The sequence below is a fragment of the Fulmarus glacialis genome, unplaced genomic scaffold, assembly GCF_000690835.1.
Source record: "Fulmarus glacialis isolate BGI_N327 unplaced genomic scaffold, ASM69083v1 scaffold987, whole genome shotgun sequence".
Lineage (NCBI taxonomy): Eukaryota > Metazoa > Chordata > Aves > Procellariiformes > Procellariidae > Fulmarus > Fulmarus glacialis.
In genome coordinates this window covers 1-17,343 of record NW_009221057.1, presented here as the reverse complement: position 1 = coordinate 17,343, position 17,343 = coordinate 1, and the positions used below count along the sequence as shown (strand labels likewise).

Here is a 17,343-nt window from a genome sequence, read left to right as displayed (position 1 = left end):
GTGTATTAAAATCAAAATAAACTACTTATAAAACTATCTAAGAACCATAAATCAGGATAAAGGACTAAATACCCTAGAGAAAAAGAAATATTTTCTCATTATTGTAAGAAGCTTAAGCAACTTGAACAAAAGCTTTGCAAAACTTACAACATGTATCATTATCACATCATAGACTAAACACTACAAAATGTACTAGGGACAGCCCACCATACTCCCCGGTAGAATGAAATTCACATAAAGCCAATACTTTCAAGTTATTTCATGTATTTTACTTACTGTTTGCAAAGCCAACGTGCAGCTGAAAAGGGATTCTAAAACAACCAGGCAGTAACTAATATTTGGGGAACGAAGATTAAAAAAAAAGATTTAAATTCTTACCTTGAATTTGTCTAGTATTCTTGACAGCGATGGTTTATTGAAGATATTGTAGTAGAGCATTCAATCATGATGATAGTTCAGAACTGGAATTCAGTAATCTCAATTTGCCAATACCAAGATTCATCAGAAGGAAAAAAAACCACCAAATGCAAAATCATTTCAAGATGAGATAAATGGTTAGGAGACATCGGAAGAAAAACAGAAAAAATGCAATACATATTCCACATCTCCAGGTATCTTAAACATCAAAGTCAATATTACATTACAATTTCCAAAATATTTATTAATTTATCAATACAACCCAGTGATTTCTCAGAAACACGTCTATATTCTGTTATAAAAACTAGAAAATACATAAACAAAAATACTATAATGAACAATTTTTAAATGACCTGGTTTTGTATCTTTCTAAATTACTGATGTGACTGTTCATTGTGGTTTCCAAGCCCTGAGAACATGGGCTCAGTGGTCAGTGGAGAGGCCTTGTAACTCTGTGTGAAAAACTGCCGTTACGTTTTTTGTGTGTTTCTATACTCAAACAAAAGCCTACTTGAATTCCTCTAATGATAAGTGGAAACTTCTTTCAGCCAATCTTTCTCCACAATTAAGAAGCCAACTGAACATGATTGATAGACACATTTACGACAAGGATGATTCCTTCAAGTGTTGAGCAAAATCCAAGGGTTTGTGAACAACAGTCTCACTGATGTGTTGTTGAAGCTGTTTGTTTAGCTCTTCATCTATAAATGAATCCATCTGTGAGAATGTATCCTGAAAATTACAAAATATTAGTTGCATTACTAAACAAGGCCAGTATGCGTTTTCCATACGTAGCTTAAATTAGCAGTCCTGTTTCTCTCCCATGCCCCCGGTCATCTAGACCAGACCTATGGAACTAGCTCATGTATATCTGGCCTGCCCCTAAGGTTCACTTGGCTAGCAACAAAGCGATGTGTCAGGCAGTCCTTCATAAGCTCATGCCTTTCGTGAGGATTTTTTGGTTTGTTGTAAACTGGGCTTTAGAAGAATACCTACTACACACAGCCACAGCTTCCAGCTCTGAAGGAGCTTGCACACTGCTTCCTGTTCAACACACCTTATAAAAATAAATCAAGCATCTCTGATCATAAGGCTAGCGAAAGCAATAATGCTAACAGTAGAGGTTGTGAGTCAGCAAGGAATGCCTGGACCCTGCCTCACGCGATCCCATCTGGCTGCAGCCATCTCTTTCCTGGTGCTCAGATAAGGAAGGTCACACACATGATTTATACCTCCCTGTTAAAGTCTTAACACTCACATAGTCGAGTACTTTGTGCACTCGGGGAGGAATGAGACCCTGTCTTTAGTGGTGCACACTAAAGAGCACTAAAGAAAACTCCAATTCAGAGCTTCTGTCAACAGGGGAGAAGTGCTGACAGAGAATGGCAGCATGGCACACAGAGAAAAAACATGCAGGACAGATAGGGTAAAACTTAGATACTGCCAAAATGTTAAAATGAGCCAAACAGCCAGAGAGTAGGCAAGACCCCAAGGAAGTTTTCCCAGTTACGTCCATTATAAGCACCTATGGACAGTTTATTCTCTCTGTTATCTTCCTCCTTCTTTGTTTCTGCTACCTTAAAGAGCTTGTGCAGATCCTTATTCAAGCACTACACAATATCGCTCTTATCTGCTGTTCCCAGCCTTGTTTTGTCAGAGCTGCTAAGCTCCGTAGCAGGACAGACGTGTCAAGAAGTCATTGTAAAAGGACAGAATAAGTAAGTATAAACACATTTTCAGAAGTTGCTACTCTAAAATGGAAAAAACCCTGTGCTCTCAAGGCTTTAATTGACATTACTGAATTCCAAATTGGAGGCGCTAACAAGGTTAATAGGTTATACTGTTTTCATTAGGAAGAAAATTAATTATCACTTTTTAATGGATACACCACTCACTGAACATTTAATGGAGGTTGGCATCTGGAATGCATCCAGTGCTGAGCATCTAAAAAGTGTTCACCCATTTCTCCTCTTTATACATTAGCTCTTTGTTCCCTTCAAATTTACACTTTAAAGCTATGAACTGACATTAATGGGGATCAGTATCCTTCTACATACTGAATCAAAGGCTCTGGAAATCCAGCTGTCCTGCCAACTACCCACACTGGGGAAAGAGAGCTGGCTTTTTATTACTACTTTTTGAACAAACGTAAGTTCATCATTACAGAAAAGGGACAAGAAATTTGCACTAAACCACTGCAAAATGCAAAAGATAAGTAAAATAATAGTTACCACATTCATCTTGCTATCTTAACTGATGCTATAGGAGGTGGAACTATTCATACAGCTTTTCTTCCTTCTTTATAGTCAGTGCTATCTTATGCCAGTTAAAAAAATACTTGACACAGAAAGTACAGAAACCAGAAAGCCAAACCAAGTGTGCTAATGCCTGGGCACTGCATAGTGAGCCAGCAGATACAGGTTGTATTGGTGTATCATGTGGTTAACAAGGACACAGAAAGATGAGATGGTACCTTTCTTCTGGGAGTTACTGACGCAACAGGAGGATTAAAGGTCATTCCTCTCATACTGTATGTCTCAAAAAGTTCTGTAGCAGGCCTATAGTGAAAGAAAAATGGCATTAGATAAATTTTTAAATAATGTATCACCAAACCAAGAGCAGCTTCTCCCACGCACATGCCATTCACACCCTCCACCATGCTTTAAGAGAACTCCTGAGAGTAATGAGCATCACCTTGAAAAGATCAGAAACCAGCTGGGGAACAATGCAAGTAAAAGCAAGTAATATGTGTCTAAGTACTCAGCTGGGGGACAGAAGAAGAAATGGGAGACAAGAAAACTGTTCTGTCGGCTTGCCAGCGCTCCAAGCAGCCACTGCTTGCCCTGTACATACTTGAAAAAGTAAAAAAAGTATGTATGTGGGTAAAGATTACCTAGCTGATACAATCTGCCTGCATTTCCAACAGTTCCTTAGCAAAGGGTTTTATAAAAACTAAGCAGCCATGGGAGAACCATGACCGTCACATGGGAAAAGAACTGGTTAAAAGACAGGAAACAAAGGACAGGAGTCTATGATCAGTTTTTGCAATGGCAGGAAGAAACTATGGATTTCCAGAAGGTCTGCGCCAGGATCTGTGCTTTTCAACACACTCAAAGATGAGCTGGAGAGTACCAAGTTATTTGCCGTAGTAAGAATGAGCTGCCTGTGAAGAACTGCAGATAGACTGTATGAGATGGTCAGTAAAATGGCAAATGAAATTTAGTGGGGAAAAAAACCAATCTCAGCATCACATAAAAACAATAGCTTCTGAGCTGACCACTATCACTTAAGGAAAAAAAATCGTTGCTATGACAGATACTTTCATGGGATTGTGACCTTAATGCTGTTTGGAGTTGGAAAGAAACAGAACAGAATAGAATAGAAAATAGTTACATCAGTGTATAAATCCACAGATCATCCACGTCTCAAATATTGCATCCGAGTCTCCAATTTCCTCATCTTGAAATACTTGAATTGGTAAAAGTTCAGGAACATGCAACAAAGATGATGAAAAGTATGGAACAGCTCCTGTCTTGGCCAGATCCCTTCAGCCAGAAGAGATGGTAGACTGAGGGATAGTATGATAGAGGTCTACCAAGTCAAGTGAGGCACAGAAAGAGTGTATTAGAGCAGACTGTTCATTTCGCCTCCCATGGCAAGAACCAGGGACTGTTAAATGATGCATGCTGGCACCAGCTTCAAAACAAAAGAAGGTAGGTCTTAACGTAATGAGCTGTGGACTCACAGAACCCTTACCAAACAATGCTGTATTTGCAAAATGTGTGCTTTGGTTCAAGGGACGCTGAACAGTTTCAAAAAGAATTCCATGAACAGATACTAAACAGAAAATGGTATCAGGTTCAGGAAATCCACCAGGCTGAAACCAGTCGGAGACTAGGACACTGCTCAGAGCATGTGTCTTACATGCTTGCCCTGTTTTCACTCTTCCTGAGGCACCTGCTTCCAGCCACTGCTGAAGACAGGATGCTGAACTAGATCCTTAGTCTGAACCAGGATGGCTGTTCGTATGTTTTAACATACTATGGACCTTACGCTGCAACTTGGTTTCCAGTTTACACTGGACAGCCACGGTTCAGTGATCCTGATCCACATTCAGATCAGGGCTGCTGATGCAGATATTTTGCTCCCATGGGAAGAAAGCACACTGCACTTTGAGATTTTTACCCTTGTCACAGCCTGGCAACAAGCCTCAAAAGAAAAAAAAAAAAGAAAAAGGCAGCCAACATTCTGTACTGGCAGAAGAACAAAGAAAGTGAGTTTAAAGAACAGAATCTTAATTTAATGGGTAATTATTTTTAGGGATTCCTTTAATAAAGTAGGAGCACTACTTTTAAAAACAGAACTCTCTGATAACTCACCTTTGGCTCAAATCAAGTGAAAGAGCTCCTGAGCCTTCAGTTGGTGCTCCAACAACAAGGTGAGCTGCAAATTTCTGCACTGTTGGATGATAGTGTCTCTGAAAGAAAGGAAGAAAGAAGGCAGCTGACTGAGGGATAAAGGAACATGTATTTATCTATGGATTCTCACATTTATTTTCCATTTCAGTAAGATGGAAGGTTCTGCTTTTGTTTTAGATAGAGAAACTAAATCATAAAGCACCCCAAATCAGTCAGTTTCTGGGGCTAAGTGAATGAGAACATTAGCCATATATTTATTCACTAGTATGTCATGCTGTGAGCATAACTCTCCACAGTTAATCTAACTCCTACTCCCAGAAGGCAGGAGAAAGGGCAGAGGAAGCCCTCCTCAAGCCCCAAACTCTAAACCCTGGCTGGAATGATAGATCAAGGTGTCAGTCGCTCCCTGGAGAAGGGCTGGACTGCAAGGGAACTTAACAGATTGAAAAAGCCTCCAAAGGAGTCTTATTAGGCAACCTGCAGTAAGATCCAGTGTGCTACTAACATACGGGATGTGTAACATCCCCTTTTGAGCTCATTCCTTCCCTATACCACTGTGCTGCTGTTCCTCTTTGTATGGAATAGGCTCATGTGGGCCAGATTTGATTGTTAAGACTGAAGACCTCTGTTCTCTATTTGTGTAAAGCATATAAACATTTAGCAGCTATTTACTGCTGACTTTTCCTCCTCAAATCACTCAGCTACTCACTAACCTGCAGTAAATGCAGCTCCCACAGAGCCGTGTTCTGAGCATTGCAATGCTCTGGTTCATCTAGTTCTGGGAGGTAAACTCCGCTGCCTTGAGATTCATTGTCTAGTAAGAGGTCCATCCTTGGGAATGTCTGCAACACACAAAAAAAGGACTGAGTTGCTTATATTACACGTCCAGTTATAACATGGTTAAGTTCAGGATTCATTCCATGTTATTCAGTCTCAGCAGCATTTAAGGATACTCTGTTTTCATCATTCTTCCTTAAGATGCTTCAAAAATCAGTTTACCAAAAAATTCAGTAAGCTTTAACCAGTGAGCTAAAAATTCCAAGTAGTAAAACTTACTTGCATTAATACCCTGCTTGTTGCCAAGATCCCAACACTGGAGTTTGGAAGTACATGAAGAGCAAGCGTGGAAAGTCGCTTTAGGAAAGCAAGAGCTCGTTGCTGGGAAACTTGCTTTCTCCGCTTGGCAAACATGACATCCAGGCACTGGAGCACAATCCCTATATCATCATTGGTACCACCTCAAAAGCAGAATTTCATACAAAGCGTAAATAACCATTTCAAGGAACTTGCAGCTAAATACTCTGCTGTTGACTGTACACTGGAACCTAAGAAATAGCATGAAAGCTAAGAGGTTCAAACACAGCACTAATGTGATACAGACATAAGCATCCATCCTTTTTTGGTAAAAATAGTCCAGCTTTGAACAGAAAAAATGTATCATTGTTTCTATGCTCCTTTCTAAGTAAATGTTTGTTCCATCAAAAATGTCTGAACATTAGAAGCAGTTAGTGTTTTAATCCTAAGTATTGCAGTAGTGCAATGTGCAACTTGAGAAAAAAGTAGATTAAAACAGACAGGAATCTTTTCAGAACTCAGATATCGTAAAACAACTGTAGTTTATTAACACTGTATTAACGCTATGATACCAAACAAGCGGAATAAACATTATCTAGGTAAACACTGAAAATAAGAATCTGGAGTTACCTGCATGTAGGCTGAACAGTGTCTTGTAAAGATGTGTGTAGAATTTCATTGGATCAATGTTAAGAACATCACCTATTAATATAATCCCAAATAAATATATTTACTCCATTAATTTATCAGACAATATTAAACAAAAGTTTGTTTTTAAAGTTCTCTTACCTTGACCAGAGAGTATATGAAAAGCACTGAGAATGCAATGAAGACTCTCACGATAGCTTAAACCCTAAGAATACAAAAATGATCAAGTACCCAAAAGAACATAATTTTAAGAAAACTGTAATAAAAGTAAGCTCAACTTACCCCAGATGCAATAAGAGAATGAAGGACAATCAACAGGTCATCAAAAAATTCCACATTTATCAGATGAGCAAACCTTGAATCAAAGAGATTTTTATCTGCAACCTCAGTTCAAAGTATTTTGAATTGCCAAAATCCACACCTCAAAAGCAGAGCTAAATCAAGTGCTGAACATCTATTATCTTCACATAGATGGATGATTCAGCCCCCAACTGCTAATCACGGCTTCCCTATAGCACTAGAGACATGCTCGTGTTCTTCAGGAAGTAATCAGAGAAAATAATGGCATCACATCACACCCTGCTGTGTTTGCATCACATCAATTCTATCATGGGAAATTTCACATCACATTGAAATGTTTTTAGAAGTAGGTTAAAACTTCAGCAGAGAAATAAAAAGAGAAATAAAAGAATTTCAACAAATGTGTTGGAGACAGTCTTCTCTCACTGCTTATAAATCCCTTTCAAAGTCAAAAATCCCTTTAGTGCTTTATGTCTTTTCTAACACACACAAAAGAAGGTGGAAGCAATTCTTACTTTGCAAGACCTTCTAGCACGGCTGGCAGAAGTGGAGACTTCTGAGCTTTCTTCAAGATTCTAAAGTAAGTTACAAATACAATATTCAAGGTCTCTGTGTGCTGAAGGAAAGAAAACAAAATAAAATACTTAAGCATGGAAAACAGACATTTCTACTTCACTTAAACTCAATTGAAAATGCTCCTCTCTGTCCAAGCCTGCACTCAGGCCTTCCAAACCAGCCCTGGCACTGCCCTCTCTGCTCTTCGTATGCTGAAAAGCTCAATTTCTGCTCTCCTGCCCCCTACTCTGTCCCCTCACCCCCTCCTAGCTAAACAGCCTCTTTTTCCCTCGGCCCATGCTAGCCACGCTCCTTCTTTGCCTAAAGGCCACTCTGAGAGGCTGGTAACAACAATTATATAGTGCCACATGTAACAGGAACAGGGCACCTGGAGGACATATGTCAATGGATTCAGATACCTTTTTGTGAAGAGAACAGAAGGATATAGGAATGGTTAAGTTGGCTTTCCTGGGTAAACTGAGAGGGCTTGGTTTACTAAAACCTAGACCTCTGGCACAGGCAAAATGTTTGTAAGCTGCCAACGTTATCTAGAGGTGTGGAATGCTGACAGGTTGGGATGGAGGGGAGACACTTGGTTACGAAAGGGTTAGGAGCTGCTACTTTGCAAAAATAGGAAAATAACCTCTGAATTACTTACCAGCTTCAATTTTTTTTGTTTACTTTCTGACGCTTCTGCTTCCAAGAGTTCTCGTTCCAGTTTCTCTTCTGCTTTCTTCCACTGAAAACATACAGTTGATTTTAAGACAACAGATTAAATGTTTCCAACCAGCCTGGATATCCAGGTTCCAAAGATACCCAGAGAACAAATCTTCCATGCTTGGTGAGTTGCTTAGGTCACCCTGTGATGCTACAGGGTAACCTATTTGGATATATTCCTTCCTATCAGAAACAACGAATCAAAGGCATTATCAATAGCAGAAAGAGAAAAAAATTAGGAAGATAATTAAATTCCCTGTAGAACCTCATAAATATTCAAGTACAACGCAAACACTAATCACTGATGCTCAGAGTTAACAATGGCAACAGGAGAAGTGCAATCATTGCTAGAACAAATTGCTACATAAAGTCACTGAAGTAGAGCATGAGAAAGCGCATGTCATACCTTTCTTTGCATTCTTGAAAGATTTTTTCTTTTCTCTTTGTAAGTCATGAACTTTTTCTTTGGTGCAATGTCTTCAGAATCTTTTTGTAATTCTACTTCTTTAATTCTTAAGTGAAGAAATACTTTTAACACCTATTGTAAATAAAATAAATACAATGAAAGGTGATCCACAACAGAGGAACGGAGAGGGTAAGAAATCCTGAATTCCATTCAGGCTAGTGGCTTTGCTGGTCAAAGATGATTCTGTTTACTCCCCTCCTGTTCCTTCATATCTGTAGCTCTCATCTCTGCTCCCAGCTCCTTCCCCAGCACTGTCCATTTCTATCCATTCCTCCATTTGCCTCTCTCTCTTCAAGTTTCCCTGCCTGACTTAACCCATGTCTCTGTTCAGAGCTTATCTCCTCCTCCCAGTCTCCTTTCCCTGCCCCATATCTCTCTTTCTAACCCTCTGGCTCAGCCCACTCCTAAGCTGCCTGTGTTTTGACAGAGTGAGGAAATTCTGCTTCTCTGTAGCCAGCAGCGGCACTAACTTTCAGATTTTTTTTAAACCATTGACAGAAGAAAATTGTGTAGTACAACAGAAAGACTCTTACCTCTGGTCTGACATCGTAATTTCTACCCCTGATAAGGCCAGAAATGACCTTAACTACACCGAGTGAAGCATAGCCCAACTTGTCTTGTTTAAAGAGCTTCTTAACTGCCTCAAAGCACAGTTCAGAAATCTGAAAAGTGAATTCAAACAAATTCTTCTGTAAAGCCAAGTCTATGACAACATCTAACTGATAATACTGATGGTATTTACTAATTAGAAAGTGGACACAGCCTGTAAAATAGTGAAAAGATATGGCCACAAGATCTGGATATTGTGGAATAAAGCTCAGAAATAGAGCTTCTTAACTGCCTCAAAGCACAGTTCAGAAATCTGAAAAGTGAATTCAAACAAATTCTTCTGTAAAGCCAAGTCTATGACAACATCTAACTGATAATACTGATGGTATTTACTAATTAGAAAGTGGACACAGCCTGTAAAATAGTGAAAAGATATGGCCACAAGATCTGGATATTGTGGAATAAAGCTCAGAAATAGATTATTTTTTTTTTTCTTTCCCTGATCAGAAAATCACTTACCATTTTTGATGCATCATTCATGAGCGGAACAATGAGAACAATAATGTTGTTGTGGAAGTTAAAGTGGGGCAGGGCCACAAGCAGCTCACACAGACACTTCACTGCAATCTCTGCTAGACCTTTATATGCTTTTAATGAGATGACATTGCTTTTCTTCAACTTCCTTTGTTTCCAATCTGCACAAAATATTATTTTTAGTGATTACTGTTCAGAATGTAGGGAAGCTTCTAAATATTTACATTTTTCGTTATTGCAGGCATTCTCCTACACACTTATATGAAACAGTACTTGCATGAAAGACAGCAGGTAGCATTCAATCAGAGGAGGTTAACTGTGATGCTGCAAACAATTTTGTATTTACTACAAAAAATGGAAGGTGTTGCCTGTACCTTTAATTGTTTGTTCCAGATTTTCCAAATAAAATTTATACTGGCTCACAAGGCCTTCTTCAAATTCTCTCAGTTTCTGAGTTTCTTTTTTAACCTGTAAACATAATACACATGAAATTTTATTTGGAGAGCTAAATCCTGAAATTAGCCAGTGGTGAAAAAACCCCGAAGTTTTAAAACAAATTATCAGATATCTAAGTAGTTTTTTTCTTCTAGACAGACATTCCTAGAAATGTATTAAAAATAAATATTTCTACATATTTCTCTACATATTCAAGGCTCAGAGGGCCTTTTTCAACTAGGCCGATTTAATTTATAAGTACTGAAGTGAAATTTGTAACTAGATGTTATTTTAAAGCCATGACTCTAAACTGCACAACCTATATTCAAGAAACCTTCTAAAGAATTGGTTAAAAACAAGCTCCAGGAAACAAGTTATTCTGCATTTGTTCAGCAAATTATCGAACACATTACACAGAAATCTGTGCCAGCTAGGTGACAATTTTGCATAATTTGCTTTCTTTCTAGTTCCCTTCAGTGTGACACAAAACACCGTCTTATTCTGAGGTTTATGATGAATGTTACACAGGTTTGGTATGCTACTTTCATATACTATTTTTTCCCCTCCATTACCAGCATGTCACTTACTTATTGAAGGAAGCACGTAAGAATTAAAGGTTCAAAACATAGACCTCTGCCCCTGAAAGTGTCACAGCTTCAGAATTTCCACAAGTATTTGTGTATTTGTCACCCTTTGCTCAAAACTATAAATTCATATTAAACAAATCAGTATTAGTATTTGGCATAACTTAAAAAATCTGAACTACTCACAATACTCTATAAAGAAATTTGGTATTTCACCTTGGCAGCCTTTTCTGCTTCAGTCAGAGGCCGAATTTTGTAAGAAGGTGCAATATCTTTGAATATCTCCATCAAAGAAACCATGACCAGCTTCCGAACAATCACAGCCACATTAGGATCCTGTTCCATCAGCATGGCACGCAGCTCCTTCAACTTTTTAATCTGATTAAGAAAAGAGACAGACAAAGTCAGCTGAAGATCACCCACAAACCAATGTACAAGCACAATGTACATTTCAGCAGAAGTTTGCCACACGAAACATGCCTCATTTTTAAATAGTAGAGAGAGAAAAAAATTAACTCAGCAGTTACTCAGACTCTAGTTAGCACTGCGTAAGAGCCAAGAAATGCTGGATATCCCAACAAAATTTTTATCTTGGGAATGTTCAAACTACCCTGCTATTACAAATTTGCACAGAATTATTGCAAATTACTAGCATATCCTGAAACATTGAGAACTATCAGATAAAACCCTGAAATCAGACCTTAAATAAGGTCACGCTTAAGGAACAAGGTAGTTTGGACAGCAAATACCACAGACAGTATTATTCCTAAAACTACAAGTATTCAGAGGGACAAATTAAAATTGGACAGAGCAAACACAGTCACCTGGATCTTCACCTGATTCAAATCCTTTGTACCAACCTACAGCAGCAGTTTCACTGTTTGCCACACCCCCGAGAAGTGATACAACTCTGACCTTTTTCCTTGTTCTACTCATGTATTTTTCTGCTTTTGCTATTCTTTGGTCACTTCAGATCTTTCTTTTTTGACTTACTGCACAACACAGGCACATATACATGCATGTTAAGTAAATGCTACCTACATTGTTGTCTGGCTCAGACAGAATGGCCGATGCTAAGGCAGCAATGTGCATCTTCCTTTCCTGCAGCTTTTGCCTCCTTTGGGCAGCCATTTCCTCAGGAGTGAGAACAGGCAGGGGTTCTTCATTAAAGTCTAGCACAAGGTGTGACAGTTAGAAAGGAGGGTCTCTAGGGAAGCCGCTTAACAAATACCACATTGCAAACTACATACTGCATTTCAGATGGGTACCGCGATTAACACCACACAAGAGTAACACATGCAGTTCCACAGAAAAGAATGATCTTGCTAGAGCTTATATTAACCCAGAGATTAATTTTTGCTTCACTCCAAAATCTTACGCTTGCAAAAAGAAATGGACCAAATGTTTCTGAATCTGCAAATGGTATTCCCTAAGTCCAGTGGGAACATATAAACTCAACATATGACCCCAACTGTGCCAAGAAATTGCAGTGCTCTGCAACTTGCAGCAAATTATTCACCACTTTTTCTTTTAAAAATACAATTGTTTTAGTTGCGTTTTCTGAGTATTATTTTGCTACAAGTATGTCCTTCCTCAACTTCAGATTATATTTAGAGAAACAATGACCCAGAAGTGGCAGAATTACAACTCAAATGTTATTTGAATATGACTCTTAACTGGATAGCAAACTGCAAATCGAACCCAAATTTCCTGGTATTCTGATGTTTTGAGTAAAGAATTTCAAAGACAAAGACAGACACTCAAAAGCCTACAGAAGTGTGTGTCCTGAACTGCATTTCAAAATGATCTCAGAGTAATCAAATTAGAACCACAGCATATACTCTTTAAGTAAGACCAAAATTTCCCTTCTCATTAGCAAAGATGACACAACTGATATAAGAAACTCCATGTAAACATCAGTTCCAGGTGAAAATCAACGTAATTTTAGAGAAAGAGATTCTGAAGCCAGCTATTCCTCAGGTCCTGGGATGCTAACAGGTAAGAAGGCAAGCTCTGAATCACTGTTATGCTTTGGGGGCAACATGGTAATGAACATATTCAAAACCACCCTAAACAAAATACACTTAAATTACAAACTTCCTTAGGGAATAGCAAAGTACTCTTCGGATACATCAGTGATTTGGGGAAAAAAAACCCCCACCAACATAAAGTAAACATGCTGTTTTATTACCCTCTGCTTCCTCCATTTCTTCTGTATCCTCTTCTTCATCTTGTGCAACATTGAGAACTGCAAAAATAAGAGTGTCTAGTGTCAAGCATGTAATAAACACTGTGGAATTTTAAAAGAATATATCATGTACATCTTGGCTACTATATGATGCCGCAATCTGTGTCTCACCTGGCTTTTCCATAGTTTGGGGAATAATGCCACCTTTGCCTTTGATGGGGAGCAGATGGATGAGTTCTTTTTCTGGCTCAGTCTGCATACGTCTTGGCACCTTCTCATATTTCTCAATCACACCTTCATGTTTCCGTTTTTTGACGTGAACAGGTTCACTGAAAAATACAAGGCAAACTAAATGAATTAGCCATCTAAGCAGACATGAACCATGTATGACAGTATACTAGCTGGATTAAGTGTCCACACTCGGAAAAATAAATAATGGCTGATCTTATTAAGTGGAATGTTTGAGTGTGTTCACCATTTACAGCACCAGTCACCACTCAATCAAACAATGTTAATGTGGATCTGTACAGGATCTTTGAATTCAGGACAATACATTGCTTCCCATCTCCTTTTTATAGGAAACTAAATGTGAAATGAGCAAAGACAAAATGAGATTTAATTGATCTGGCAGGTGAGGTAACTTCGTGAATTTTGAATTATTGGCATATGAGTGTAAACACACACATGCATGCAAAATGCTTGCATTGATTTTGAATTTACAAAAAAAATTAATTAAATGGTGTAACTGCTTATAGTACATGCACATTATGAAGTGTGTTATCTGTTCATCTTATAAAAAAACTAAAGCCAGGGATAAAGAATCACATTGTTGAAGCCACATGGTCTATCTTATAACAGGAACACTGCTTTTGTTCTTATAAGGGGCAGTTTCAACTATGGACATCTGAAGGACTCTGAAAGCTCTGCGCTCAGAGACTGCTAGGCTTCACAAAGTAAAAATCACTTGTATGAGAAGTAGTTTTATATTCCAGAGTCTACCCAGATTCCCTGCACACACGACACAGTCACCCTACGCATGCATTGTAAGGACAATGCACCAGCCACAGTCTTGCTGTCCCTGTGCAGATCAAACCTTTCCCATGTACCCAAATCCTACTCAACGAGCGCAGGAATTCTGTATATCTGTGATTGATCTGTTGAGCAGGAAGAAATACTGCTGCTGTGAAAACAAGGGAAATTCTGGGTCATCCTAGACATCTGGAAACCCTAGTAGTAGCTGATGGGTTTTGAGATGGTGCTGCTCCCGTTCATGTAGCAGTAAGGGACTCAGGGACCCTTCAAAGTAAGGCAACAGTGAACACATCAGATGAAGCTTGTAAAAGCAAACATCCTTTGGAAACATGATTTCACCCCAAAAACATTAAAAATTTTGGAAAAGAGTAAATAAAATACAAAGATGCAAAATAGAAACTATTAAGATCTCACCACAGCCTGTCTCTCACCTAGGCCAGAGTGCTGTTTTTCCTGCCTCCCTCCCCACTGTGCTCCCCCTCTGCATGAGCAGGTGCCTCGGCATGGCTGAGGCTCACTAAAAACTTAACCCTGAGCAGTCCTGCCGTGAAGGACTCCTCCAGCAAGCAAGCAGGACTAGGACCCTCTCACTGGACAAACAGTCCAGTGTCTTCCTTAAGACGTCCCACAGCCTCGCTCTCCCCTACCCTGCCTTGACTTCCCAGGCGACACTTAACCAGGATGTGATGAGCGGGTCAGTGCACATTTTTATTTATCCCTACTCCATGTTAACTTTACTACTACTACCATCACTTTTCTGCTCTGCTCACTGGGAAAGCCTGTATCACACCCCACTCTCCAAGGCTAACGGAAATAATGCAGTGTGGTGCACCACCCTTTCGCAGGATATGCTCCTACCCTGCACATAAGTATGTAAGAACGTAAGCATTTAGTCTGTGCTAATATGAACATGTAATTTGTAAGTGAGGTAATATTTGGCAACTTCTTAAGAATGGTTATAGTCGATCAGAGTAAAGCAGATTAAAAAGACAAATTCTCCACTTTAAGGGAACACTATGAAAGGAGCTAAAAGCTAGTAACAGTAAAACAGGTAAAAGAGCAACTATCCTTCTACGTATTTCATTGTGAACTCCACCTAACACCTTGCTCCAGAAAGCTGGTAACAAATTTTTTTTACGAATGTTTTGGTGTTGCACATGTTTACAGACATGGCTTCCAGAACCCTTTTTTTTTTTTTTTAACACACAGCAATTTGCAATGCAATGTGAAAGTATAGTGGCCCAAAGTCCAGAGAACATCCTGAATACTCTACATAGAAAAAAAAGACTCTGTACACAGATTAAAGCATTTCTTTCAGTTTGAGGAATGCTACCCATCTCACAAGAAGGAACACTGTGCAGGAACAGTATCCTGAAGGTCAGGCAGAGCAGGTGAATGTACTGATACACATCAATACATTAATACTGAATGTACTGACAGACTAAGGAAACACTAAACTGGAACTGCAAAGAAACAACAGCCTGAAAGTGACCTCCTGGTATATGTATTACATTACACATTAGTTACATATTAACGACATAAAGCTGACTTAGTACAAAAAGTAGACATCACAACAACACTCACTTTGAAGAAAGATCTCTGGTTAAAAAGGATGCTTTTTGAGCCAAATCCTCCATTAATTTTAAGTCATCTTCATCCATCATGTCCAGTGGAAGAGCATCTTCTTCCTCTTCTTCTTCCTGTTTTGCAGCTATTTTAGAAGATGATGTGTACAGATTAAGATCCTGTACGTATATTCACACTTGAAAACCTAACCCTGCCTACGCCTGTGAGACCATTTGACACCCTACTTCAACCTTGAGCTCATCAACCTTCATGCATGTGTTTTGTGTTATCCCAGAAAACTGCCCCTTTATTGTGACATGCAATAATGATTAGAGGAAACACATTTCTACCATCTCCAACTGTCAGATCTTGTTGCCAGAATGGCTACGTTTTATATTTTTCATAATTCTCCCTTTCTTTCCTTTAAGCAAGGAAATGAAATTTTTACACCGAAAATGAAACGTTGTTTCATTGATACATAATTTTACAACATGAAGCAGCAGGATATTTAGTAACCCTCATACCTTTTCGCTGACAAAAATAATTCTGAGCAAACACTTACCAACTTGTTTTTTCTTGCATTCTTCCAATGGAAAAGGTTTTCTAGAGATAGCATCTCTGACAGCCTCCCTTAGCTTCTTTTGTTCTTTTCGATACTTCTTAGCAGCACTCTGCTGCTTGTACTGTTTATTCTTTAATTTGTTGTCAAGTTTTATTTTACTAGTTCTCAGTAATTTGCGAAAGCTTGGAACTCGTTTTGTGTTTTTTCTCTAGGAAACAAACAGAAAATACAAGTAACTGACATGTTCATAGCCTTTGTGAAATTTATTTCACTGTTTCATATCTCGTATTTTTATCAGGGCTAAAGAACATGTTTCTTCCAACTGGTATCATCAGTTAGCTCCAAATTTACCCAACTGTGTTAAGTTTTTGAGAAGAGGGACAATTTTGTTTTTTATAAACCCTATGTCCATCACTTTTAGACACATGAACACTCGAAGTATGGTAAACAGATTGTTAGGGCACAGTTCTTTGCCCTGTGTGCTCCCGAGCACTCTGTCTCCTCTCTTTACACTGCCGTTCTTCCCCAGCTGGATAAGGTTAGGAGAGTCTGGTGCAAGGCCACAGCCTCAGGCAAATGCCCTCCTGCAGCACACTTCCCCGTGCTGAGCTTTGGCTCTGTCCTGCCCCAAACTCTCCATGACCGGTAGCTGCACGAAGAGACAAGGCTGCCCACTGCAAGGCTCAGAACAGCATGATGTGTAAGCTGTGTACGTGTTACAGGTGCCAAAGTTCAGGGAAAAAGAGTGCTCAGGGAAAGCCCAGAGGTGCAGATCAATACAGGCACCCTGTGCCAAAACTGTGAAACACCCCCAGGGATGTTCAGTGTGGAAATGGATGCAGCCCAGCTTCCCTACTGAGGGGCATGGGAATGCAAGGGCTGCGGAGGGAAAACGGGCCATTGTATTGAGTCCTGGTGGTAGTAGGGGGTGTCCCTTTGGTAAGGGGACAAGTGGCTGGAATCTGGAATTTCTGCCAGTGCACCTTTATCTTCCCTTTTTAGATTTGACTACTGGGAAAGCGCTGAAGAGACAGAAGCAACACTGAGACGCTCGTCCCTACGCCATGCACACAGCACCGTGAGCCAGAACGGCTACAGCCAGCCATGCCCCTGCCTGGAAGTCGGCTCGGACTCCGCTGTTCCTCTCCTGACGCCACCTCACAGCCCGAGCGCTCCTGAGCGGGTCCCGCTGCAGACCACCCCGCTCGCTATCAAAGCTCCGACGCCACGCTCCCCGCTACAACGAACGATGGCGATTCATTTCTCCTCCCACGCCTTAGCTGTGGCAAAATCACCTT

General features: G+C 39.6%; 1 protein-coding gene across 1 annotated transcript; it reads right to left on the bottom strand.

The window, feature by feature from the left end:
* Positions 1-645: 645 nt before the first annotated feature.
* NOC3L (nucleolar complex associated 3 homolog (S. cerevisiae)) lies at positions 646-16,685 on the bottom strand. Its single transcript, XM_009580929.1, has 21 exons — positions 16,641-16,685; positions 16,046-16,253; positions 15,502-15,628; positions 13,057-13,214; positions 12,889-12,945; positions 11,739-11,869; positions 10,914-11,075; positions 10,053-10,146; positions 9,664-9,839; positions 9,129-9,257; positions 8,536-8,667; positions 8,071-8,151; positions 7,373-7,473; positions 6,840-6,912; positions 6,699-6,762; positions 6,540-6,611; positions 5,892-6,073; positions 5,549-5,677; positions 4,797-4,894; positions 2,891-2,975; positions 646-1,149 (listed from the first exon to the last, which is right to left on the bottom strand). The coding sequence occupies exons 1-21, from the start codon at positions 16,683-16,685 to the stop codon at positions 1,018-1,020; spliced, it is 2,436 nt and encodes an 811-aa protein (XP_009579224.1). The 3' UTR covers positions 646-1,017.
* Positions 16,686-17,343: the final 658 nt, after the last annotated feature.

Excerpts from the sequence above, each read along its gene's own strand:
- NOC3L (XM_009580929.1), bottom strand. The coding sequence starts at position 16,685 with ATGGAGAGTTTGGGGCAGGACAGAGCCAAAGCTCAGCACGGGGAA. Across the intron at positions 11,076-11,738 it reads TGTCTGAGCCAGACAACAAT|ATTAAAAAGTTGAAGGAGCT; the intron begins GTAGGTAGCATT and ends TTTCTTAATCAG. Across the intron at positions 6,913-7,372 it reads GTGCTAGAAGGTCTTGCAAA|GTTTGCTCATCTGATAAATG; the intron begins GTAAGAATTGCT and ends CTTTGATTCAAG.